Here is a 26,951-nt window from a genome sequence, read left to right on the forward strand (position 1 = left end):
GTGTGGATTTGCAGAAAATCCTAAATAAATTTGAAGTTGTGTATCCGAATCTTGTTTTTTTTAATCTCATTAGAGATGCTGCACAATCATTCTAACCTGGAAAAAGAAAGTTAAAAGAAATGATTAAAAGATGACATTCATACCTAATGACCAGGGTATATAAACTATATAAAAATATCACAGAAATACAGAATTCCCTGAATTTTGGGGGTGAATAAAGTTTATCTGATTTTAACCAAACCTAAAAAGTGAGAGGCACCGTGAAACAAACCTAAGATATACATACCTTGGCTGCAGAGTTAGACACACCGTGGGTTACACTGCGTATGAGACCACCCACATTGCCATGTTTGAAGAGTTCAGTCATGCCCTCAGAGACGTCATTTAGGAGGCCCATGGGGTTCCCCAGGAAGTCCACAGACCCAAGTATCTGAGCCGCTTGACTGATGAGCTCCTACATAAAGACAACACTGCACTGTAAGGCTCTGACACAAGCTACACTGTCTACCACAGCACATGACATAGTTGTCTATGTGATAACTTATAGTGGATTTAAAAACATTTTTTTATAAACACTTTAACAGCTTAGAATTGTTGCAGTTTTAATTTTTTATATATTTTTTGTTGTTCTACTAAATTCTTCTAAATGAAATCTCTGTTGACATGTAGTACTGTGCAAAATTCCTGAGCCCACCACATTTCTTTATAGTTTGCTATGAAAATGGGATATAATAGCTGCAGCCTTTCATTGAAAGATATATATATATATATATATATATATATATATATATATATATATATATATTGTACAAAGCTTGAAAGTCTATATTTGGTATTTTTCAACACAGCCTGAACTGTCTTAGGCAGCTTGGGATGGGAATAAGAATTGATAAGAATGTAGTTATTCCATTATCATTATTACTTATCGATTCTCATTTGCTACATTTTGAGAGTCACCACTGAGACATTACATTAATGCAAATTAATTACATGCTGTGGGTCAAATGTTTGTCCATGTTGGGAGGGATTTACCTTCTTTGTTGCTATCAGCGTTGGGATCATTACTCAAAAAAGTATTACACAGAACACTTTTCTTAAAAGTAATGCAGGATAATACTTTGCTACACTATTCATTACAATACTACTGCATTTATCTGTAAAATGACCTAAAACATATTGCCTCATAATTACCATTTCATATAAACCTGAAGTTACAGTTCCACACAACAACACAAATCCCTGTTTACCATTGTTCAACTGTTCTATTTATGGTGGTGTAGATCAGCTGATAGGCTGTGGTGATGGTTGCAGTAGGAATTGTCCATCATCTAGTAGATCTTCAGAGGGTACTTCACGTGGTCTTGGTAACCGGCTATGGAGGGTCCAAGTTTCCAGCTTTGCCATAATCCTATCTTTCAGGTCAGCACCTCTCACACTCAACACTCCTTCTTCCTTCATACTTGGGGTTTGGTACCAAATGTCAGATGGGGGTTATGATATCTCCCCTCTGACCTGTCGTCCTTGGTGTAGCATTTTTGTTGTACCTCGTCAGTCTCTTACAGTGAGAGCAGTTACCTTCTTCTGAATGTTGGAACACTGAGCTACTAGTTGTTTTGCCATCAAACTGGATGCTGGATATCGAAGATTCCATAGGTCCCTCATCATGTTCATGTGACCACTTCCACTGGAGTTACTTGTATAGTAGTGTTCCAACAGTGTCCTATTCTCATCTCTTGTCTACTTGCACCTTCTTGCTCCAGAAGCTCACTTCTCATCAGTGTGTCCTGGTTCCTCAACACCTGACGCGGGACATTATTAATCTGGGCGACGTCTGAGCCGGTATGGCTTCAGTCTCTCGCTCATATCAGAGGTAGGATTGGTTAGCATGGGAGTTCTAGCCTAGGGACCCTTACTTGATACAGACATTCTTACCACTATGCTAAGCACGCGCGCACACACACACACACACACACACACACACACACACACACACACACACACACACACACGTATATAAAGCCTGTTACCTCTCTAAAGTGCTTAAGGATGTCATTGATGATGATCTCCTGTGTTTCATAGGGATGCACTCTTGTGAATGGGTACATGTTGATGACTGCATCTTCAAAGCGAACTAGAGGAAAGCCCAGGGTACCTTTCAGGGCCTAAAATGACCAAAAAAAAGGAAAAGAAAAACAAATCATGTAATAATATGAGGCAGTAGCATGGCAGCTCTCAGATACTTGAATTGTTTTATGCCACAAATGCAGAGTGCCTGCAAAGTCAGGCTTTAACCACATTAGAATAGAATAGAATAATCCTTTAATTGTCCCACATGGGGAAATTTGGGTGTAACAGCAGCAAGAAAGACACATATACAAACAAACAGTACACATGACAAAGAACAGAAACATGCACAATTTTTACATATTTACATGAAGGACAATGGTTACCAAGAGTACTGTACCGTTATTAAATTAAATAATTAAATACAGATAAGAGGCAAACACTGTTTATAGTGTGAATCGGTTGATAAAATAGTGCAAGTTACAGTGCTGATGTAAACATCTATGTTTGTTGGGAGTGGTGGTCTGAAACAAAAGGCAGCCTCAGGGGCCCACGGACAGCCTGATACAAAACAGCTTGGTAAAAAAATATGTTGCCGTCCATCTCTCCCTAGTAACAACTATATGGGAAGTAATGTGTTTTTTACGATAAATCTCCCATTTGGACGTTGGTTAGTCAGTGGCTTGGCTGCTTGGATTGCCAGGTGTACCTGTGTAGTGCTTTAGCTAGCAGGTGTCTGACTTCACCTCGGCTAACTGTCAATGATCTGGACCTTTTAACAACGTTTGGGTTTTTGGCGCCATTTGGTACTATTTTAACAGATTTATCTAATCAGCAGATATGCACAGGTGTGTGTGTGTGTGTGTGTGTGTGCATGTGTTGCATCAAGCAGTTTATAGATGCCCCTTGGTAAATGAGCTACCAACTGTTAGCTGATAACGTAGCACTCCATATCGAGCTCCAGATGTACTCTCCAGGCTCCAAAACCCAATATGGTGACAGCTTTAAAATAAATTAATTAATAATCGGCAAAGTCACAATTTTATGGTGTGAAAACCAGCTGATCACACATAACATTATAAGTATTTAAGTATTTAATGTAAGAAATGAAAAGCACTGATCTCCTGTGACAGAATACGATGTTCTGGTTGGAAACCTTGTGTCCTAGTATTCATGTGGATATCTCCCACCTAAATATTGCTGCTGTTGGCAGCACGAGTGAGAGCTACACAGAACTGGTGCCTGTCTACTGTTATATCAATCCTTTAAGATTTCATCTGCCCTACAAAGACGTTTTCAACTTTAAACAATTAATTTAGCTTTATTATTTATAAAGATCCAAGCTACTCCAATTTTTATACTTGGTTAGGTTAATTAAATTGTATTTACATGTAAACAGCATATTAAGGAAAAGAAGAAAATATTCTCAAAATGCTGAGCAACTGCTTTAAGAAAATAAAACTTTTGAGTGGTTATGTCTACCATTAAGCTTTGGTTTTTGGACATGTTGCTCTCTATCAAAGGCACCGCCACTTTGCATTATCAGAATGATTTCAAGCTTGGTTATAAAAAAAGATCAGTGTCTGGTTACCTTGAGTTCAGCAGGCAGCTTGTGAGAGGTGAAGACACTCAGTTTGACCTGAGGAAGGCTGATCTTCAAATTCTCAAAGTAGTACCGTTTGTGAGGTCCAGTGTCCTCGTTGGGCTTGTCACGGAGGTTTTCATCCAACTTCTCCAGCTCTGGATAAGGATAAAAATGATCAGTTTTGCGGTGAGCCTCTTACCACTATTAACAATGATGCTGAAACAAAGACCCACCAGCATCTGTCTGTCCATATCCAACGAAACTGAGCAGCTTGAGCAGCAACTTCTCCTCAATTATGACAGTGAAGCGACGAGCTGTCACCATCAGGTGCTGCGTATATATCATGGTTACATCTTTAGTCACAAGATTCTGGTACAACAAAGCTATATGTTTTCTAAAAAAAAATATCAAGATTAAGTTAAAAAATATACTTTATGACAGTTTCATCAGTTTACTTTTCTACAGTCCCCAGTGATCACCTGTGATGGAGCACTGTGTGGTACTCACCTTGTAGAGGTCAGTAAGCATGAGGCTGCTAGGAACCTTGACTGAATTGACTTGCATCGCTGGGCCACTGTCACTTACACTGCTCTCACTGGAACTGGGAGTCACACACAGCATGACAGGATGAGTGGTACCCAAGAGCTGATTATCCACCTGATAACCACAATGTGACAGAAAGAGTATTTATAGAGTTAGCGAAACATTTACTACATAAACAAGTTCATGAGGAAAGCATTCACAGCACAGTGTCAGACTGAATACTTATGTACATATTATATTTTTATTTTCAGATTTTAATTTACAAGAATTTCAAGAAAACTTTTTCCCTTTGTCATTATAAGGTATGTGTGTAAAAATGTGAAATTAAAAAAATAAATAAATCCATTTTGGAATAATATGACAACATCTGGAAAAGGTTAAATGTTGTGAATACTTTCCAGATGCACTTATCAGACTCACAAGTACAGCAAGTTAAATAATTATTTGTAAATTTGCTCACTTACAATACAAAGATGTGAAATCTCTCATTTTTATGGCAGCTTAATTTTGATTTAAAAACATATTTCATAAAAAGTTACGAATTGATTTGTATGTCATTGAGTGAATTAAGTATTTGATGCCTAAGCTAAAATGACTTAGAAACCACAAACACAGCAATAAGATGTTTCTTGTAGGATTTTGGCTGGGGGGGTCAAAATCCTACAAGAAACATCTTATTAAACATCTAACGGCACCAAGAAACCTAAAGGAATTAGTGTTTCTGTGGAGATGGGGGATCTCCACAGAAACACTAATTCCTTTAGGTTTCTTGGTGCCGTTTGGCAACTTGAAGCTTTAGCTCCCTCCATACATTTTCTCTAGTACTGAGGTCTGGAGACTGGCTCCATGATGTTAATGTGCTTGTTATCTGGCTGTTCCTTTGTTAGGTTATGTTGTTGGTATGTTTTGGATAACCGTCATGCTGGAAGACCCATCATGACCCATCGTCAGCCCTCTGGCCGAGGGAAAGAGGTTCTCATCCAAGATTTTACCGTACACGATCCCATACATTGGCCGCTCAATACAACAAAGTCACCCTGTACCCTTAGCAGAGAAACAACTCCAAAGCATCCACGTCTGTGCTTGACTGTTATTTATATGAAGTGTTTTTCTGGATTTTTGGTTTATATTCTGTCTCTCTCCAATAAAATTAAACTACCACAAAATTTAGAGACTTTTCTTTTGTTTGTAAGTGAACTTACAAATTCAGAGGGGGATCAAACAATTTTCCTTCTTAACTTTCAGCATGTATACCACATGAATGTAAAATGAAGCATCTTTTGCATTCATTTATCTATATTATCAACCGCTCTATTCGAATTCAAGGTCATGTGGGGCTTGTGCCTATGAATGTATGTGTTAGATAGAAAGCACAGAAGCATAGAAAAAAGTGCCTGTATGAATGGCTGAATGAGGCAAGTTGTATAAAATCCTCTGAGTGCTCAGGTAGAGTAGAAAAGCAGTATATAAGAATCAGTCCATTTCCCATTTACTCCACATGGAAAGGCCCTAGTCTGGACTCTAACCCAGGACTTTCTTACTGTGAGGCAATGATGCTAACCACTGTATCATTCTGCCACCCATTTAAGCTGAAAGTACACATTTCAATAAAATCTTGGTTGCTTAATTGAAGTCATTTATGCATCTTTTAATAACATGAATTCAAATTTAAGTGATTTATGGCTCAGCTGCAGGGCAGAAGTGGAGCAGTGGGTTCAGGGTGTGGTGTCAGGGGAGGCATGAGACCTGACTGCAGTGCGGTGTCCTGTACTAGAGAGAGGAAGCTGGAAAACTGTTTTACTCTAGGGTTTTATGTAAGCTGGGTTTTATGTATTACGAAGGTGGTTTAATTCCTACTGTAAACCAGTATGTTGCCATGGTAATTTTTGCTTCCTCCCAGACTATCATACACCACAGAGGCTACAACTAAGAGAAAAAAAAAACAGATTAGTGAAACCTTGTGTTAACGTTGATAGCCAGCTTTGTGTGAAACTTATCCTGACTGTCAGTGTTGGGTAAGTGAGTCCAGATAATGGAAAGCTACCCTGAGCATGTGAAACAGTTCGTTTAAAGTAGCTCTGGAATAAACCTCACACTGCGTGGTCCTCCAATGCGTTTATTAAGTACTGTAAATATTTTCAAATGTGCAGTAAGCTCACCTGTATATTGTGGATGCTCAGCTCCAACACTTCATTGGCAGCAGTGCGAGTAAAGTGGACATCTATACCAGACAGCGTAGTAAAAACAAGCTCCTCAGGAACCTTGTTGACCAGAGACAGCCCTAGCCCCTCCTCCAAGTTCACCAACACCTGGGTATAATTACAGAGAAGAAGTGTATGATTCCTAGATGAACCATTTTAAGGTTTTCTAGAAAGCCTATTCTAACCAAGACCAGTGCAACAATGTAAAAAATTCTAGAAAATAATAAGATAATATTCATCCACACATTCACCATCTTTCTCTTATTCAGGGCAGAGTTGTAGGGCTAGGAAGAGAGAAGGCAAGACAACCCTCTCCCCACCCCATCCAGCATAACCAGGAGAACATTGAGGGATTCCCAGACACGCCAAGAGATGTAATTTCTCCAGCAGATCCAGGGGCTTTCTCCTGGTGTGACATGCTTGGAACATTTCACCCATTTCATCTTTGCCAGATTACTGAGCCACCTCAACTGGCTCCTTTCGATGTCGAGGAACGGGGGCTCTTCTCTAAGACTCTCTCAAATGACTATCTCCTCATCCTATCTCTAAGGAAGAGAGACCAGAGAGCATCACTGTAGCCATGGTCTCTTGCTCCCTTCTCCCATCAATCATGAACAAGACCCTGAGATACTTAAGCTCCTTCACATGACGCAGCAGCTCACGTGGAGGACTCCACCCTATTCCAGCTAAGGGCCATGGCCTCAAATTTGGAGGTGCTAATACTCAGTTTTTTTTTGTTTTTTGTTTTTTTTTTCTTTTGCCTGTCCCGTTTGGCTCTTTTGCCATCAGAATTATTGTCTAAAGGCAAAGAAAGATGCCCAACAGATTTACTTTACCAAATTGACCATCCCAGCCTTGCCGTAATGGTCCATTTGATTCACCTTTTATTGTTTATTTTATTTTCACTTGCTGAATACGGGACAGACTTGACTGGGGGAAAGAAGGGGAGAAAGAAAGAGGGAAAGAGAAACAGCTCAGAAGAGGGAAGGGGGACTCATTGTTGGTACGTCACACTCTGCTGTGCTCCTATCCAGTACCATGGAACAGATTTTTCAAGGGAGGCTGTGGAGAGTGATCCCCCAGTAGTTTAAGCACAGCCTCCAGTCTTCGTTCTTAAAGATGAAGAGCTGGGAGAACATATTCACTTTTTTAAACTGTGAGAATATCTGAATCCCCAAATTGAGAAGTATATATACACTACAAATAAACACTTGAAGTGAAAGATTTTTGTTACAGCATAATAGATGCATTTCAAATGATTTTACCTCCAGCTCCTGCTCAGCCTCTCTCTTCTTCACGTCATCTTTGCCCCGATCCTGTTCTGTACTAGGTGAGCTCCTCATCATTCTCCTCTGATTGAAGTCACTGATCTGCAAAAAATGCAGTTTAAACCAAAATCAATACTGAGGAGGTTCACAGATATGAAATTCAGATATTTTCACAAGTATTTTTGGATCATTAGAGTGATAAATATCTGGTACATCATAAAAGAAGCAGTTACCAGATTTATAGTGTGTGAACAAAAAAGAAAAACCAAAGAGACTGTATATCAGATTTGGAACATCTGGAGTCAGGTCAAATATAAATGACTGAAGTAAAGACTGGAAAGCAAAAACAACTGTATTATGGAATTGCAATTTTTTTTCAACATCAAATGTGTTACTCTACCATCCCACCTTCAGTAAAAAAAAACAAAAAACACATGCTCAGATGGGTTAAAATCATTCAAGAACATTCAATTCTTTGTCTTAAGGCACGCTCACACAGGAAGTGATTTGCCTGTCGTGCATCATTTTGTTGCTCACAGTTGTTCGCTACCAGTGTTTTTAGGAATGTTAGTCAGAGGTTTCTAACTTGTTTTGTGTTGCATGCTCTGGCCCCTGGAATACATTGACAAGTCTCTAGGGTGGAAACATGAGTGAGTTGGTAGTGTACCCAAGGCTTCTGATTCACACAATTACTGGGGGGTGTCCTATTGACCATAGCATATTCAGGAGCAGGATAATGAGTCAAGACCTGCTCCCAATAACATGATCCCAAAAAGTTGATTCTGTTCATCCAGACATCTCGTTTTCAGTGGGAGAAACCTTTCGTCACTCATTCAAGTGACTTCTTCAGTCTCAGCTGACTGCAGATTTCCCCAACCTTATAAACAGTACATTTGCATAATGACTGAAACAAGCACCACTTGTGAAAAATGGGCTGTGAGGTCAGTTTCTTGATCATTATTGCGCATGAACAACCACTGGTCACTGACCACTGATCATTGGCCAATGACTAATGATCAGTGTCCATGAGTACCACAGAGAGTTCACAGAGAGTTGGGGAATGGCTGCAATCACAGCACTGCAAGATGGTGACAGATGTACCCTTAGGACCCCTCCTCGATTCAGAGATGGTCTTTCCCTTTTCATGTAAATGGCCTCTTTGACTCCCCACTCAAACCAGCGTTCCTCCCTGTCCAGGATGTGTACACCCTTATCACTGAAAGAGTGTCCACTGTGGTGAAGATAGACTGCAGAGTCCTGGCCTGACAACTTAACTCTTTTGAGTGTTGTGCCATCTGCTTCGCCAGAGGTTGTTTGGTTTCCCCGATGTATAAATTCTGGCAATTCTCCCGGCACTTAACAGTGTACAGTATACTACTCTGTTTGTGTCGGGGGACACGTCCTCCACGTCTGCAATGTTGCCGTTTCTGTGGCTGTGATCAGTTCCACTAGAGGGATTTGTTTCTGTGTCACAGCAAAGTTCAACCCTTTTGTTTTTCTCTGCTTGGATGAGTTGTCTGTTAGACATATTTTTCACCCACTTGTCCCCTTCGGTGTGGCATCCTTCTCTCTTCTGGCCGCATTGTAAGTCTCTGTTGGATCCGCTCCTCTTTCGCAAGTGGTGCTAGTTTTACTCATTGTGCAAATTTACTGTTTATAAGGCTGTGGAAACCTGCAGTCAGCTGAGACAGAAGAAGACACTTGGATGATTGACGAAACCTCCGGATGAACAGCATCAACTTTTTGGAATTTTCTTGCCTGGATGACTGAGCATTCATTAAGTCAATATCATGATGTTATAACAGTATGTTAAAGACTCAAAAAAAAAAGCATACATACCAAGTTGCTTGAGAAGAGAGTACTGCACCTAATCTACAGGGTAGGCGAGTTTGCCATGTAGGGAGGAAAAGATTGATAACTCCCTGGTACGTTGTGGTTTCTAGTAAACCAGGTAAAACAACAATAAACTACAACAAACAAGCAGGTTAAACTATTGGTATGACCTTTTAAGATGAACAAAAGCTGTCAGAACGCATTTTCTTAGTTATTATTTTGAAGAGCCTGTTAGGTGAAACTGTTTGTAATTGCTGTGTTTTTTTATTTGTCTAAACCAGGGGTCAGCAACCTTTAAGACCCAAAGAGCCATTTGGCCCCAGTTTCCACGGAAAAGAAAACACTGGGAGCCGCAAATACTTTTTCACATCTAAAATGAAGATAACACTGCATACATTGTTTTTTTTACCTTTATGCTTTGTATGAACAGCTATAAAGTGTTGCTTATGAAATTCACGAAGTGCTACAAAGAAAATAAAATTTAATTCATGTAATGAACACATTTTGAACTCTTAAAAAAATTACAAAAAAGAATGACATCCAGCTGAAGGTCTCTTTTAAATGAATTAAAAGGCTGAACTTAAATTATCCATGTAGCAAACAAAAACTGAGCTGTCATTCTTATATCACCTTTGGGCTTGCTCTGAATTTTAAAAATAATTGGAAAAAAGCAACCTATCCCCACAAGCTTGTGGGGATAGGTTGATTGGATAATCCAAATTGTCACTAGGTGTGAATGTGTGAATGAATGTGAGTGCGAATGGTTGTCTGTCCCTGTGTGTTGGCCCTGTGACAGACTGGTGACCTGTCCAGGGCAGGGCTCGCAATATCGCTAGCCCGACGTCCCGGAGCTAGCGATTTTTTCAGTCGGGCTACCAAAATCTATCTCTTCCCTGCCCGTCGGGCTATTGTAGGAAGGAAAAATATATGTCAATGCTTTTGCATTCTTTCAGAAATGTAGCTGGGTAATTATGTCATTGGCATCGGTGAGCCACTGTCAATATGTGACATATTGAAATCGCGTTTGAATTTGCGCTTGTTTTTTTGCTTTCACTTTGCAATCGTGCGAACTGTGTATAGAGAGCGACAGCACTGATCTGTGAGTGATGATAATTTGTGCACCAATTCCTCTGACATCGTCTTATTAATCGTTAGCTTACTATGCAAACATGACAAGTGAAATCTCCCGCAGCTTAAACATGTGAGAGGTTGATCGCGCAGAGAATCGCTGAGCGTTATGTGAGTGCGTGTGTAAAAGCAGCAGGATATATATTTTAGTTCTGCTGAGCCAAATAAGACAGCCAAAGAAAAGCTTACCACAAGCAGCTTTATGGTTTCATGGACAAAAGAATTTCTGTGGCTGCAATATGACGAGCTATATAACCAGGGGTGCACATAAGTGGTCCGCAGGTGCGCATTCGCTGTCAAAAAAAAAAAAAAAAAACGCGCACAAGATATGAACTTGCAACGCGTGTTTGCATACATAAGATTTTCTGGAGGAGGACAGACATTTGTTTAAAACTCTTAAAGATGTCGAAGAAGCTCCTTTAAGCAATTACTTTGGTGTTCCTCTACCTCCAAAGAAATGTCAGAAGGAGTCCGAACCACAAAAGAAGCACGTATTCTCGGAAAAGTGGTTGCAGGAGGTGAGCTGGCTTCAAACAAATGATGAACGCACAGAGATGTGGTGTGGAATGTGCCGTGAAAATCCCACTCTAGCGGACAAAAACAGTGCTTTTTATATGGACGCAAACGCGCGTTGCAACTCCTTATCTGGTGCGCGTCTTTTATTTTGACAGCGAATGCGCACATGCGGACCACTTATGTGCACCCGTGTAAATAACATAATGTTCTGCCGGGTGTGTTGTTGGTTTTCTCTCGATTTCTGAGTCGACAAGCGCCTTTGTTACTGGGACCAGTCATTTTAAGAAAGGCCCCCATTAGAACCCATGAGAAATGCAAGAAATGCATTATTGCTCAGTCTGCAATATCTTTCCCAGAACAAACACCAATTGCAAATAACATACTAAAAATAAACCTGAAAAATCTGTTTAGAACAGCGTACTATGTTGCAAAGAGTGAACTACCACTGGCAAAATTTAGCAGTCTTTGCAAACTTCAAAAAGCAAATGGCCTAGATCTTGGTTCCACTTGTCTCTTACCCGTGACTTCAGTGGAAATTTCAAATTCAGGATCTGGCACAGACTGATTCATGTCCTACACAGTTCTTACAAGTTCATAGAAATTTCTGTTCAATTAGAACCAAGTATTTGAGTTGATGATTGTAATTTTTATACAATGTTGTAATTTGTTTTTCAACAATTTTTTGATTAATGTTTTGTTTCCTTTACAATATTATACTTTAATGTATAATATTGTAAAGGAAACAAAACATCAATCAAAAAATTGCTCTCTTTTTTATTCGGGCTACTTACATTTATTTTGGGCTACCAAAAACTGAAGAGTCCCTGCCCGAAGGGCTACCAGGAATTTTGAAATTTTGAGAACCCTGCAGGGTGTACCCCGCCTCTCGCTGGGATAGGCTCCAGCGCCCCCCGCGACCCTGAAAAGGATAAGCGGAAGCGAATGGATGGATAGATGGATGGAAAAAAGCACTATGCTGCTAAAAAATGGTTAATGTGTATGGCGGGGCGTGGCCTGCAATGCCTCTGCAGAAGAGGTGGACGCACCTGAGTATCATCCGCAATGACGCCTTGCCACCTTAAAGTCTGTGCTCTCTCTGCTGTTGTGTTATGTGTCGGGCTCTGTGCTGGAAAGCTAAAGCCAGCTGCATGTGTACAGCAACCGTGTGTGAAAAGTGGTCAATAAAGAGATGCTAAAAAGCATGTTCATGCAAACATTGTTGGGTCTGCCGTGGTATGTTTACAATGGGGCTTTTGCTCCTGAACCTCTGCGCACAGCGTCTGCAAATCGGGGCTGTATGAAGTCACTTTCATCTTTACGCAAGACTGTAAGCTGTCATCTGTGAGGCGCGAGCGGTTTTTGTTTTTAACGTAGTGGGGAATAGCTGCTCAAATACGTATGTGGATCCGAAGTCCGAATTTAGGCATACTGGCAGGCCTCGTCAGAAGTAAATGCAAATAAATCTGCCCAGGCATCATTAAATGTTCTATTTTCTTCAGATATTTTTCTTTTCTTACATTTCTCCATACTTGGCCTACCTGGGGTTGAAAGTCCCGAGTCACACTCGCGGAAGCCGGGAGTGTGACTCTTATTTTGAGCAACGAAAAATAATAAAATATCATTTTATATTTTTTCAAGATCACCATGGTAAATGGCCTGTATTTGTATAGCGCTTTACTTAGTCCCTAAGGACCCCAAAGCGCTTTACACTACATTCAGTCATCCACCCACACATTGGTGATGGCAAGCTACATTGTAGCCGCAGCTGCCCTGGGGCGCACTGACAGAGGCGAGACACTGCCGGACACTGGCGCCACCAGGCCCTCTGACCACTACCAGTAGGCAACGGGTGAAGTGTCTTGCCCAAGAACACAACAACCGAGACTGTCCAGGTCGGGACTCGAACTGGCAACCTTCCGATTACAAGACGAACTGCAAACTCTATACACAGTATAAAGACTAAAGAGCCGCAGGTTGCCGACCCCTGGTCTAAACAATTCTTTACGAGCAGCTTTTTGTCATTTCTTTAGACTTTCCTGTTTTGGGTTTTTCACCTGTAAGACACGTGTGGGTCCATCTGGCAGCACCTGGACCGACAGAACCCCAGAACCCGGCCTCATCTTCTGGTTGATGAACTGCTGCTCAAGACTAGGCTCCAGAAGTCCAGAATCTGGTCCCAGAACCACCTCTGCTCCATCATACAGACCCGCAACCCCACCTTTCACCTGGAGAGTACCAGTCACCGAATAGTGTAAAACTGAAGAAAGTCATGAAAGGAAAAACACAAGCACAATAATAAGCTAAGCTGGTGGTGCACCTACCTGTACTACCAGTCGAGGCAGGCCACAGGTCAGCATGCCTGAGCTGAAGTACCATGTCTGGGTGGTGCTGCGTCGTGAGTCTGGCCTCCTCAGCATTAGTGGCTCAAAACTGGGAGAGGTAAAGAAATACCTCTTACACCCAGAGTTCATCTCAGCTTACGGTCTGGGGTCATTAAATTACTGAAAATTACTCCTGAGAGAGAATTCTTAAACTGCAGAGAACAAACCTGTTGTCACTAACAGCTGCAAGTCCAGCGATGTCCAGTACAAGAGAGGAGTCCAGTGGGCGTGGCTGAGCTGGTTTGCTCTGTGGTGGAGATGAACCTTCATGACAAAGCATGCCAGTCCCAGTCATCCTCCACAGCTGGGAACGCTTTCCTGGTTCCTGCACAATATTCCATGTAAACAGAATGATTAGAATTTTCTATAATTTTCCTTTTTCCTCTCTCCTCTCTCTCTCTCACTCACACACACACACACACACACACACACACACACACACACACACACACACACACACACAGGAAAAGATAATGGCAACAGGTTTTCTGATCAGCCTGACACGTGCATAAAACTTGAGTTGATGGCAAGTTTTGCTGCTGGGTTGCTGCTTATTCACAGTAGTGGAGAGCTAGCCTGCACACAGATGAATGTGTTAACACAATTCCAGGTAGTATTTAAAGTGTGATATTAGCAATGTGACCATTTTTAAAAGAGGGCACCTATGACTGGAGATTCAAGCCATTGCACGGTTGTATAAGGACCGGTCAATCTAAGTCGCTACACTCACCAATAGACAAGTGCTAGTGACTGAAAGAATTAGATCTTGGATGTTAGATGAGCTTTCTCCAAAGGGTGGCTGGCCCTCGTTAAAGCCAGGGGGAGAAGCTTAACAATTCGGGAGGGGTTCCAAGTAGAGCTGCTACATCTATTGATAGATTTAAATTTATCACAAGCAATGTGATGGAGGAGACTTGTACGTTTTTCTTGAGAGGCCATTAGTCTTATGTTGTGGGAATGTGGATCTATGTCATATTGTAGCTCTTGTCTTTTTCTATTGCATTCATTTTGAGACATTTTGAGTTTATATGGCTGCTAACCTGGCCAGGTCTCCCTTGAAAAAGAGATTTTATCTCAGTGAGACTTTAAGGTTAAATAAAGGTAATAACTAATAAATAAATCAATTACTATCTTAAATGACTTGTAAATCAGTGCATTCTGTTTTACATTTTACAATGTATAACCTAACAAATATACTACCTTCTTCCTCAGGATGACCCTCTGAGTCTTAGTGTCCACATCTAGAACCAGTTCAGCACAGCTCACCAAACACTTCTTCCCAACAAGTCGTCTCTCGACAATCCTGCAGATACAAAATTAACCTTTGAACTTTAAAAAAAAGGAAAACAAAGAAAATGATGTCCTTTTTAATTCCTTCAGCCATACTGTGAGAAAGTGTGCGTGGCTGCGATGTAGATGAAGTTCTCATAGTAGAGTTTGTTGTATTCTCGGAAGAAGTTCATGTCAGCTGTGACCTCAGAAGATCCAGCTCCCTTCACAGTGAGTATGAGGCATGGGGGCAATGTAGGCTCATCACATGCGTAGTCTAGCACTGCGCCTGGCTTCACCTCAGTGTGCAGCTGCATGTCAACTACACCATGCTGCCAGAATCGAATAGGCACCTGCAACAATTAAAACAAAGGAGTTTATTCTAACAATTTACCTCATGCTCCATTTGTCTTTCATTTTTACTGAAGACGTGTAACAGATAATAAAGCCAACCCAGACACTTTTGCATGTGAAGGACACAAAAAGATAAGAAATAACAAATAACCAGACCATAACTGCTATGGATCTCAAAAAAAGATTCTGAATTCCTCTCAGAACAACACCCCCCAAGTTGCAAATTAATAATAAGACCCTTTGTCTCTGGTATACTATCCATTACAGGAGGTAGAGCAGGTCGTTTAACACAAAGCACATCAAAGTATCCTTGGGCAAGTTACTGAACCCTTGGTTTACCTAATGTGTGAGAGTGTGCATGAACGTTAGACAAAAGCACTTGTTGTCCAGTGTTTTGAGTACAGGCGTTGTTTATCTGACTAACACAGTAGCACCTGACAGTTAGGACCAACCTCAGAGGTGTTGTCAATGCGGAAAGGAGGAGGCAGCTGGTCAGTGTCAGTAAAGGAGATCTGGTAGGTGGCTCCCTTGAGGGTGATCTCTGTCCGTAGGAAGAAACAATTCCCCAGTGTGTCCCTTTTTAAAATAAGATACAAATAAAATCAAATAAATACATAAAATATTGTGAAATGTGTTTCTGTTTGTCTGTCTGTAACACCTGCTCCCCAGTATCCTTCTCTGTCTCAATCACCCTCTCATGTCCTCCTTCACTACATTTGTGAATCATCTCTGAGGTTTCCTCCTGCCTGGCAGCTCCATCTTCAAACTCTTTGTCTTATGTATCCACCATCTCTCAGTTGCCCATGTGCAAACCATCTCTCTAACTTGCACTCAGCTCTACACACCACCCTTGTTCTTGAAAATTGATACCAGCGCATTTCTTTCAATTTCCAAGATTGTGTTAAACAATCTGAGTAAAACATCCACTGTCCTTTTTTCCGAGACATCTTCCTACCTGTGCAGGTATTTACACGAACCACTTTTCTACTCTTCATAGCCAAACTCACTTTTTCATTAAAAATCCTCTTCATTATTCACTAACTATTCCCCATCCCTCCTCCCGTAGATGTCTTTCTGAAAGTGCTGTAACTAAGTTTAAGAATATAATCCACCCACTGTTATCATCTTCAATGCCCTGTACCAACACAGAGCAGAGCAGCTGCCTGAACACTACTCCAACAGAGGTGGATAGTAATTTTGCATCCTCACTACGTATGACTCTGGATACTGTAACTCCTCTGGAATATAGAGCCTCAAATCAGAAGTACCTGACTCCGTGGTATAATTCTCAAACACATAGCCTAAAGCAGATGACTCATAAGCTTGAGAGGAAATGGCGTGTCACAAATTTAGAAAATCATCATTTAGCCTGGAGAAATAGTGTGTTGCTTTATAAAAATAAATAAATAAACAAAATTAAATTTTAAAAAGCGTCCCCCCGTTAAGCTACAACATCTTTCTATTCTTCACTGATTGAAGAAAATAAGAACAACCCCAGGTTTCTCTTCAGCACTGTAGCCAGGCTGACAAAAAGTCAGAGCTCTGTTGAGCCAACCATCCCTTTAACGTTAACTAGTAATGACTTCATGAACTTCTTCACAAATAAAATGTTAACCATTAGAGAAAAAATTACTCATAATCATCTCACAAATGTAATATTATCTACAGCTACTTTTAGTACCATTGATATTAATTTAGACTCTTTTCTCCAATTGATCTTTCTGAGTTAGCATCAGTAATTACTTCCTCCAAACCATCAATGTGTCTTTTAGACCCCACAAAACTACTACTTCCTACAAAACTGCTAAAAGATGTCCTGCCATTAATTAACCATGGGCTCCTCAGTTTCAGCCAATGTGGCAACTTGTACATGGAAGAATGGAAAAACAGGGCTTTGTTATCCTACCCTGGTCATTGTCATTGTCTCAGGTATGTGGATGACACCTGGGTGAAAATCAGATCTCAAGATTTAAGAGATTTTATCCATAAAATATTCTCTCAGATTATTAGAGAAACAAAATTCATGAGAATTTTTTTTACAGCCAGTAACAAGATTGCTTTCAATGCAACATTCGATACCCCTCATCAAGTGACAGATGGAGCTGTTTATCATGAATTTGTCTGCCATGACCTGACCTAATCAAGTCATAGCAGACACAGATGAGAGAGGGACATGGAAATCAAATAATCCAGACTACACATATGCATAGCAATTCCACAGTAGTATATCATTCCAGCTTTTGAATTTTTTGTTTAGAGGCCACGCTACACATAAATAGAAATGGCACATTCTTTAAATAACTGCATGTGAATTTCATCAAGCTGGCTGCTGAGTGGGGAAACGTGCTCCTAGAGGGACTTTGGCATCACGGAAAGACAACATGGACATTTGCTAAAAGATTAATGTGTCTTCATACAGTAGGTAGCTCACCTCATATTTACATGAAAAGACTTGGGTTTGTTAACCTCAAAACCTCCTGACCATGTGCAATTGGGGATGTCCATGAAGCGCACACATAGCAGTTGGTCATAATCATTTCGTGGCCAGTGAAAGACAACGCTGGAGCCTGGCAGGGTGGAGATGTAACCATCCGGGTTGGCCGTACCCTAGGACACACATGAATATTTGTTGTTATGGGAATACTGGTTCCCTGGAATCACTTTATTACTTTATTTATCTTTAATTATTTACTTAGTTACCAACCAGCAAAGCAAAAAGAAGCACTGTTTTAGTCTTTGGGCCTGAAAAGTAAAAGTCCAGAGTGACAGGGATGTCAAGGCTGAACCTGGTTGGTTTGTTTGTTTGGTTTGTTTATGTAGGGACAGGATATGGACAGTTTTTTTTCCTGTTTGCGTATCGTATCTTTGCAGGTCAGAGTAAAGAAGTAGACAGGGAATGATAGAGAGGAGTATGAAACAAAGATCACTCTAAGCTGCCACTACTCTAAAACACCTGTGCAAAATAAATAAAAAATAAAATAAGTATTATCCAGAGTTTCTTTCACCTTTCCTCTTGCAAATTCTCTCTGAGCAAAGGCCAGTTTGTGTGTAGATCGGTTGTCCAGCAGGTAGCGTGGGGCAAAGGTTACGATGTGTGTGTCTCTATAGCGTCCTTTTCCTTTGCGCACACTGATACCTGTGTTAGTGAGACAGGGAACAGTTAATGAACTGACATTATATTTTGGGGTAGTGAGAAGAGAGTGCTGTAACAGGCGACATTTAGGAACAGGAGAAAGATCCTTGTTGCACAGAACTATAGAATCAGGGCAAAAGGCCACTATTTACAAGGCACAAAATAACTCAAAACTGATCAAAAAAATGAGGGAGAATACTAAGAAAATAATTAGAGAAAAAATATTAACTCATCTAAAATGTAACCATGAATTTGTTGCATCAGTACTGACAGCAAATCATCCAGAGAGGTCACGAACACACTATGATAAAATCTGCCGGACATCATTCAATCATTCAGCTCACACCGATTGTGAATAGACCAACTTGCCTATGTTGTAAATGAGGCCAGGCCTGTTTCCATGTTGGATCACTTTGACTGCTCTGACTCCACTTCCTCCATCCAGGGAGAAGCCTTGACACCAGCCAGGAATTCCATCTGGATGGATCCCTTTACCAATCCGCATTGTACACCTGGGATCATTATAGATGGGGAAATAAATAGAAAGTAAGGATGAAGGAATCAAATTCTATACCTGCTGGGTAGAACTTGAGGCTTACTGTGGAATCCCTGTTGTTTATGGCACACACTTACATGGCAGGCTGTTCCTTGTCGGTGTAGCAGAAGAGTAACGGGCTGAGGCTACGGGCCAGCTCGTGCTCCTCAAACTGGCCTGCTGCATCAGTCTTGGTATTGTCCTGACGGAAAATTAATGGCAGACCTGAGGGATAAAACCGGCTTTAGAGAACAGAAGCTTCCGGGAAAATGTTTGCTTTTAATAATCAGAGTAACTATTGCGTTCAGAAAACATTACCAGTCTTGTTGATAAGCCAGTAGGGGGCAGAAATCAAGATTTTTAATGCTCCTTGTGCTCGTAAAATGATGCGAATGGTGAGACAAAGAAGACGTTTGTTGGTGTCATACAGCCGCATGCGCACTACATAGTTCTGAGTTCCCGGAGGAATCAGCAGCTCTTTACACACAGGGAAGTTCTCCAGCAGGACTCCTAAAGAACGATGCACATCATCAACATGGAGACTGAGAATACAAGTTTATGACATAAACACCAGCTGATGTTTGGCTAATGCTCACCCAGCTCCATGTTCTGTGAGGTGTCAGCAGCATGGAGCACAGCCTCTTTTCCCGGCTTCAATGAGCCTTTAATGGACATTCCTTTAATGTAGTAGCTGATGTCACAGGGCAGCAAATTGGCCAGCACCATGGTAGGCAGAAGGTAGATCGTGTGCCCTGGCTGTCGATAGATTTGCTTTGTACTGCCAGAAACGTATTTGTTGGCAGGCTGCTGGTCTGGGTAGTTCTCCTTTTTTATGACCACGCAAAACCTGCAAGACAGGAAGAAACATTAAGAATGGTATTGAGCGCAGGCGAGACAAGAAGAAAGAGCAAAAACATCTGACCAGATCTACCTGAAGTTGAGCTTGAGGCTGTCATCAAAGTCTGCTGACTGACACTCCCTCTTACTGCTGCTGATCTCTCCAGGCCGCTCCACCGTGGTCCAGTGGATAGGAACCTTACAGAAGAACAAGCCCAGGCCTTTAGGCCGAGACTGCAGCCGCCAGGAGGTCAAGTGGAGGGGGACTGCCAAGGCCTGGCCAGGCAGGATTGGAGGCAACACTACTGGTTCTGTCAAAACACACACGCACACACAAATAGAAGGATTTGACAGAAGACAAGAAAATAACATAGAATAACCCAAACTACATACAATAAAACATAATTAAAAATAGGATAAATCAGTGGTTGATTGGATAGTTGATAAAATAAATGACCCTACAGTAGATGGGAAATTGAGCAGCGTCTTACTGTCAGGCGCGGAGGGGCTATCCAGTCTGACCTCCATAGGAACATCCAGTTGGTTCTTGACCATGAGGGCAGAGCGGACTGTGACCACCTTCCTGGCACTGCCCTCCATTGTGATGGAGAAGACCACTCTCACAGGAGGCAGGGCAGAGAACTGAGGAGCCATTAAGTATGAGGTGTATTATTAGCAACAGTCACGTCAAAGTCGTCCATCTCTTCACACTCAGAGTCTCTTAACTTCTGAGAACAGCTTAGAACCTTTGTAATTACTTTGACAAATGCAGCGAAGTTTGTCTTCAGCTTCTTTGTCCTTTTAACTCCAATGAACTTCATTTTTTTTTATTTGTAGTATTAGATCATAATCAACAATATACAAGGTACATTATACTAGATCATCCTTTGTCATGTATTATACTGGGCTGCTATTTGTTGCCAGTCATTTGAAAACTGTGAAAAACCTGACTAGACTAAAGACTGACAGAGCTGTTCACAGTCTGATTTCCTGCTGCGTAACAAGCATTACGCTGTTACTGTAGCTTTAGAGTCTCTTCAAAATGCTTGCCTTCTCTGCTGTTCACTAATCTGGAAACAAGATGTGGCATACTTACGTAAACGTGTGGGTGGATAATGTTGGTCCTGCTGATAGGGCTGCCGACCTGTGGGAAAGTAAAGGAGCAAAAAATATTTAAGATGAGAAAAAAAGGAACAACAAAAAAACATCCAACCCTAGAAGGCAGAAAACCTTAGCATTACTAATATGAATTCTGTTTTTGAGTTGCGCTCACAGTGTTGGAAGAGCTGCTCCTGTCTGGAGCTGCATAACGAAAGAAAATGCCCACTTTGTCCACAGACACCGGCTTCACTTGCTCCCATCCACATACACGAACCAGCAGCTGGTGCAGTTTCAGCTCATGAGTGTGTCTGTATTGAAAAAGGCAGTGATACACAGTAAGGGTGCGTAGCTCTATAGAGATGAACCATCTAAAAATATGAGCTGCATCGTGTTGGAGCTCATTTACCTCAACCAAATTGCTATTCACCCTGTTAATGTACTGATAATTTTCTTTTGATTAAAAAGGCAAATGTGAAATGCTTTACACTAACCAAATATCATTCAGATTCTTCTTGCATATCATCATTTGAGCAAAGTAGACAGCTTCTTAACAACATCTTAATTTCAGACAGCTGCTTATTAATAGCACAGTTAAGCTGCTGTGTTATCACAAATAATCAAACCGGGAGGAATAAAGATTAAGACAGTCAACAGAGTCACTGGATGCAACGTGAAGCCGAGCAGTACCGATGACGGAGTTTCTCATGGGCTTCAAACTCAAAGGGAATCTCCTCCCCAGGCAGCACCTCTCTCCACTGGCTCACATTGTGGCTGTCATCAGATCCTGAACTGTGGACATCAGAAATGGAGTCTGCACTACTGCTGTGGGAGAGTGCTACCCTGTGGGAAACATGTAAAGAGCTTCAGGTACTTGTCTATTCTTTGTGGCTGAGGCAATTCTTTGCTGTGTAAATTCATGCTTCATTAGATACAAATTAAACCCAAACGGAGAAAGTTGTGGTGTTAGCAAACTGATGCACTCAGCATTAACAGAACTGTCAGAGTACAGTCAGTGTTCACTTGTTGGCAGTTCATTTCTATGAAACATGGTGTTTCTGCAGATTGTATGCATTAAGATCGTTATGGTTACACCTACCTGGTGGGTGTTGTAGTCATAGTGGCAAACCACATAGTACATCCAGTATGGTTGCGTAGAGCATAGGGGACAAAGGGCTGCCTCTTCTTAGACAACTTGACATCTGACAGAAACAGAATTAAAAACAGAGTTTGTGTATATACATATACACAGACAGATAGAAAGATAGATATTCAGATGGGTTACTGGAACAAGAAGGTCTAAGTGGATGACGGATGAGAATAGGGAGCAGAAAGGATAACAATAAAATTAAATATATATAAATAAAACACATAGAACTAATAATGGTTCATCCTAATACCAACTGCAGTATTATTTTGAATCCCTCAGTAATGTTTGTAGCGCTGCTGAGCAGATAGAGCTAGACTTAAATGGGTTTATTTTTTGGTTAAGAACTCTAAATGCAGACATTTAGACACATTTTTTCCATTCCAAGTCATTTCTATTTTTTTGTATGCATGTTGTTTGTATGGTTGAGTACTATAACAGTATTAACAATTAATGATCAACGGCCAAAAGGAGTGATGTGTGCAAGCAAGAGAGTTTTACATCCAGAACAGGTTTTAGCAGTTCATCCACAACCAGAGACTGAAATGCACCAAGTATTGCATTTCACTTGGTATCAAAAAACTTAACAATACTCACTTAGAAGCTGGAAACATCACATTTTTTATTTAAAAGCTTTAGGTAACAGACATGAGGAGAAATGAGAGTGAGAGAGAATGAACAGATGGAGCGGCTCTGCTGTAAGTCGGCTTCTTGGTTATTCTTGTCTGTAGTTTGGCATTTTTAATACTGATATCAGACATAATTTATAGAGTACGATCATTTTGGTGCTAGTCAGAATCTGACTGAGCCTAGTATAATAAGGGAACACACAACAAACTGTGATGCAGTGATAAGAAGATTCAGCTTTGCAAAATTTGCATGTTCTGTGTTGTTTGGTTACGACAGCTTTTCCCCACAGTCCAAAGACACTGTGTTGGGTTAACTGGTGACTCTGAATTGCCTGCAGCTGCGAATGTGATTCTGCCTGTCAGTGTTAGCTCTGTAATAGACCGGGGACCTGTCCAAGGTGCACCCTGCCTCTTGCCCTATGACTGGGATAGGCTCAAGTAGTTATGGTAAATGGTAAATGGCCTGTATTTATATAGTGCTTTACTAGTCCCTAAGGACCCCAAAGCGCTTTACATATCCAGTCATCCACCCATTCACACACACATTCACACACTGGTGATGGTAAGCTACATTGTAGCCACAGCCACCCTGGGGCGCACTGACAGAGGCGAGGCTGCCGGACACTGGCGCCACCGGGCCCTCTGACCACCACCAGTAGGCAACGGGTGAAGTGTCTTGCCCAAGGACACAACGACCGAGACTGTCCGAGCCGGGGCTCGAACCGGCAACCTTCCGATTACAAGGCGAACTCCTAACTCTTGAGCCACGATCGAGTTAAGAAAACGAATGGACAGATCAATGGATGAAGTGAGGCTATCCAACAGAAGTCATTTTGTTCTCACTTCTAAACAACTTGTGGCAATTTTGAGCAAAAACAGTTTGGGTTTAGTAGCTAAAATAGATTCCCAGCACGAAGCAGGTGCCAGTGAAATCATGGCGATGCTGACATCAGGTCAGCTACAATTCAGCTTCACAGGTTTAGTACAAGTACTAACGCGAATTACAAGTACTGAAATAAAGAGACTACTCAGAAGAACAAAAGGTCTGCAGAGCTTAGGAAAAAGCTGGCTTTGTGTACCAGTGGAAACACATGGGGTATGTGGTTCCTAAAAGAGACAGGCATGCAAAACAAGAACCTCACCAGCACTCCAATAGTTAAAAAAAAATCCCTAACTGTGGTACTGATGCTACTGAGGAAGCTGAGTGGGTGGCTTAATCTGAACTGTACCTCTGGAATGAATCTGCTGCTCGAGGCAAGTCAAGCTGGCTGTGCTCCTAGTTCTAAGGTGAGCAAGAGGCGCACCTGATAGTAGAGACAGATAGTTGAAACAGAGACACATGCAGAGGGAACACACAAGAGGGTTAGTGTTATCCTTCAAACAAGAACACCAGCAATGCACTGAAAATCATCTCTCGACCAACACCCAGCTTCTAAACTAGGATAACAGGCGGGCTTCTGTTTTCTTACCCTGGCAACAATCTTACATAGTACTGTCTGAGCTGACAATACAAATAAAAACGGTTCAAAGAACACAATGTAACTGTTCATTCAGCTTTACAAAGTTACAAGACTGGAGATGTCATGCAGCTTGTCGTGCAGTGTTAGCATTGTACTGATAATGACACCTGAGTGCTGATGACACCTGAAACGGCCACTTTACCATTCAGGTGATTTTCAGGCGATTTCAGGTTTTTGGATTTTCTCTTTTACGCATTAAAAAAAAAAAGCTCTAGAGTCCATTAGGTGTTACCGATTTGCTGTAACTTACTTTGCCCAAAGCTGGGTGGATCAACTGAAGAGCCTATCCAGGGCATAGGGGGCGACGTCTGGGGGGGCTGGTCCTCCTCATTACAGTAGTCAGCTATCCAGGAGCTCTTGGTGGTGGTGTATTGTTCTGAAAAGGCCAGACATACACATGAGCCACAGGTCTGCCATGTGGGACAATTTTAACAATGTAACTGGAAACACTGTGTGAAAGTCCCTCCTTACTTACCCAGCAGGACAGACGTGATGTTGATGTCCAGTCTCTGCTTGGCTCGAATCCCCATCTTAAGACGTGGAGGATGGAGACGACCGGCGGCCTGCTGCTGCCACGAAAGGATGCAGGGCCAGGGCTCAATAAAGGGCTCCCAGCCTGGCACGCAGACAGAGATCAACTTAGCAAAACACTGTGCAGTATGCAGTATCATGGTAGTATTAATTTCTTATTATTTTTTAGAGCTAAATACTGCCTGAACTGAAGCTCCTATTTCTGCTTATCTAGCATTATGTCAAAGTTTATAGCAACTCTTGGCTCTCTATATTCTTCTGTTATACCTTTCTACTATAAGGTTGGACTGTCTGTGGAAGTCGCTTCTCTCATCTCGGGAACAATGTTAAAGTCAAGCCCTTGCTCCTCGATAAATGGATGATTGGGTGAATGAATGTTTTTCTCTCATTTACACAATATAATTCACAAATCCTGGTTTTGCATTCAGAGCATTCTGTTGTCAGTAACGTGCCCATTTTAAAGAGCTGCTTAAAACAAGCAGCCAGAAGGAATCTGAGTTTCTCAGATCAGAGAGGAGGATGAGCTTTGATGGTTGTAGCTCTATACCTTTAGAACTCCACCCTAATGGACTCTTGGGTCCTCCACTAGGCCTCAGTCCCCCCCTGTGAGCAAAGTGTGCAGTGACAAGAGAAGAGGCCTGGCCTGCCTACAGGGGCTGCACTTGACATGACTCACTTTGTTGATCGTGGTGCACATGATTCTGTTATACAAACCTGCTGACAACATGAAAATGAAGAGCCGTTGTTTTTCTAATGGCTGTAAAATAAGTAAACACGAGTTTCACACTAGGGCTGCCACGATTAGTCGACTAGTCACGATTACGTCGACTATCAAAATCGTCGACGACTGATTTAATAGTCGACGCGTCGTTTGAAGCTTTGTAAGGTCACAAAAGACGCAGGAATAAGTAGTGGGATTTAAGAGCGTAATAACGGACTGAAACAGAAGATGGCAGCACTGCATGTACAAGGATGCCAGCTGCCGTTAAACCCCGAAGAAGAAGAAGCAGCTCTGTCCCAGAATTCATAGCGCAGCCCAGCTCAGTTTCCAACAATGGTGGCAGCTAGTTAGTTTTAATATTACTCTTATTATACTTTCTGGGTCACAAAATAAACGTTTAACATATTTTCAGGCGAGAATGTAGCTGTGTAAACCTCAAGTATCTGTTCAGTTTATCAAGACACCACATATTTTCAAAAGCGCTCCGACGTTTTCGGAGACGTCTGTTACCCACTAGCTTGATAGCTAGCTGGCGGCAAGGCTCTGTCTGAGATTGAGAGATAGATTCTCTCAATCTATCTAGAGAGAGATCGATTGAGGTCACCTTGTTCTGAACTCTGTTGTGAAACATCCTAATACATTTTACAATGCCATTAAAACTCTTGTCAAACTCTGAAAATAACAGTCTACTGAGACACTACTTTTGATTAATCTGCATAAACATAAAAACACAGATGTAGGAAACAAAGAATGTTCACCATATTGTGTAAACATGCAGTAAGTAAATCCTATTACCTGACAGCTCTCTGTTGTAGTAGTCTCCAGACAGAGTGAAGCTAGCGTTGCCTTCATGGATGGAACCAATGCGCTGCAGCACGTAAAGTCCTTTAATGACAAAGACTCTGAGATCAGGCTGAGAAACAGGTGGATGCTGTTCATTGGATTTAGTGAAGGTGCTTACCTGTTTCATCTTATGCTTAAGGTCTAAAATTTCTAATACTAAAGTATTTTCTCCAATAACATAAAAGAAGCGCTTTCAATTTTGTTGTCCAACATTATTTGGAACACAAGCAGCCCATGTTAGTGGGCACGAGAACAGTAACTTCTAAGTGAATCTAATAAATGGCTTTGCTCAGCAGCAGTTGCTGAGGTAAGATTAAAATGTGCCACTTGAGCTTAAACTACTGGATGCTGACTAATCAATTTTAAATGTCTTTGGTAACAACCATTATTTAGAGAGACTTACTGGAAAAGGTTAGTTCTGCCAGCGGAATGTCACAGTCCAGGCAGTCATCGATGAAACAGATGCAGATGCTATCAGCCTTCACCTCCACTCCTGACAAAGGAGCCGAGTGGCTGCTGGTCCCAGAGCTAGCCCTGGCTCGATGATGACCTGCTATATTCTCAGCATTCTCCAGCAGCCATGTTGCAGCTTGATCCAGCTGACCTGATGGACAAATAATTGGATTTTTAGGAAGGTTTGCACAGATTGTTAAGCATTTCATCTACTTCCAGTTTTAATAGTCTCACTCACCTTTACAGTGGATCAGGGCTGTTTTGCAGTCCTCCTTCCTGAAACCAAGGTCTTCTAAGTGGGTTAGCTGACCCTCTGAGGGAAACATATTTTAGAGGAATAACAGCATATAATCAGTAATCAG

The 26,951-nt window shown here is 41.5% G+C and overlaps 1 protein-coding gene across 2 annotated transcripts in view; it reads right to left on the reverse strand.

The window, feature by feature from the left end:
- vps13d (vacuolar protein sorting 13 homolog D) overlaps positions 1-26,951 on the reverse strand; it is a 73,055-nt gene that overhangs the window by 6,908 nt on the left and 39,196 nt on the right. For both annotated transcript variants that reach the window (XM_085261244.1, XM_085261243.1), the window contains exons 35-65: positions 26,828-26,902; positions 26,540-26,740; positions 26,089-26,178; positions 24,517-24,657; positions 24,292-24,417; positions 23,751-23,825; positions 21,845-21,947; positions 21,436-21,588; positions 20,921-21,056; positions 20,744-20,791; positions 20,139-20,289; positions 19,742-19,958; positions 19,407-19,657; positions 19,129-19,320; positions 18,909-19,035; positions 18,645-18,787; positions 18,148-18,278; positions 17,574-17,749; positions 15,595-15,718; positions 14,906-15,141; positions 14,720-14,822; positions 13,687-13,844; positions 13,460-13,568; positions 13,193-13,363; positions 7,659-7,763; positions 6,352-6,501; positions 4,157-4,306; positions 3,883-3,979; positions 3,656-3,804; positions 2,028-2,162; positions 287-454 (exon numbers count right to left, since the gene is read on the reverse strand). In XM_085261244.1, the coding sequence (XP_085117370.1) occupies positions 287-454; positions 2,028-2,162; positions 3,656-3,804; positions 3,883-3,979; positions 4,157-4,306; positions 6,352-6,501; positions 7,659-7,763; positions 13,193-13,363; positions 13,460-13,568; positions 13,687-13,844; positions 14,720-14,822; positions 14,906-15,141; positions 15,595-15,718; positions 17,574-17,749; positions 18,148-18,278; positions 18,645-18,787; positions 18,909-19,035; positions 19,129-19,320; positions 19,407-19,657; positions 19,742-19,958; positions 20,139-20,289; positions 20,744-20,791; positions 20,921-21,056; positions 21,436-21,588; positions 21,845-21,947; positions 23,751-23,825; positions 24,292-24,417; positions 24,517-24,657; positions 26,089-26,178; positions 26,540-26,740; positions 26,828-26,902 (4,391 nt within the window). The remainder of the gene's footprint in view (positions 1-286; positions 455-2,027; positions 2,163-3,655; positions 3,805-3,882; positions 3,980-4,156; positions 4,307-6,351; positions 6,502-7,658; positions 7,764-13,192; positions 13,364-13,459; positions 13,569-13,686; positions 13,845-14,719; positions 14,823-14,905; positions 15,142-15,594; positions 15,719-17,573; positions 17,750-18,147; positions 18,279-18,644; positions 18,788-18,908; positions 19,036-19,128; positions 19,321-19,406; positions 19,658-19,741; positions 19,959-20,138; positions 20,290-20,743; positions 20,792-20,920; positions 21,057-21,435; positions 21,589-21,844; positions 21,948-23,750; positions 23,826-24,291; positions 24,418-24,516; positions 24,658-26,088; positions 26,179-26,539; positions 26,741-26,827; positions 26,903-26,951) is intronic.

Source organism: Mchenga conophoros, linkage group LG20 (assembly GCF_057382185.1).
Source record: "Mchenga conophoros isolate Kocher_MC1m ecotype Shallow Benthic linkage group LG20, M_conophoros_male_GT1.1, whole genome shotgun sequence".
NCBI classification, from domain to species: domain Eukaryota; kingdom Metazoa; phylum Chordata; class Actinopteri; order Cichliformes; family Cichlidae; genus Mchenga; species Mchenga conophoros.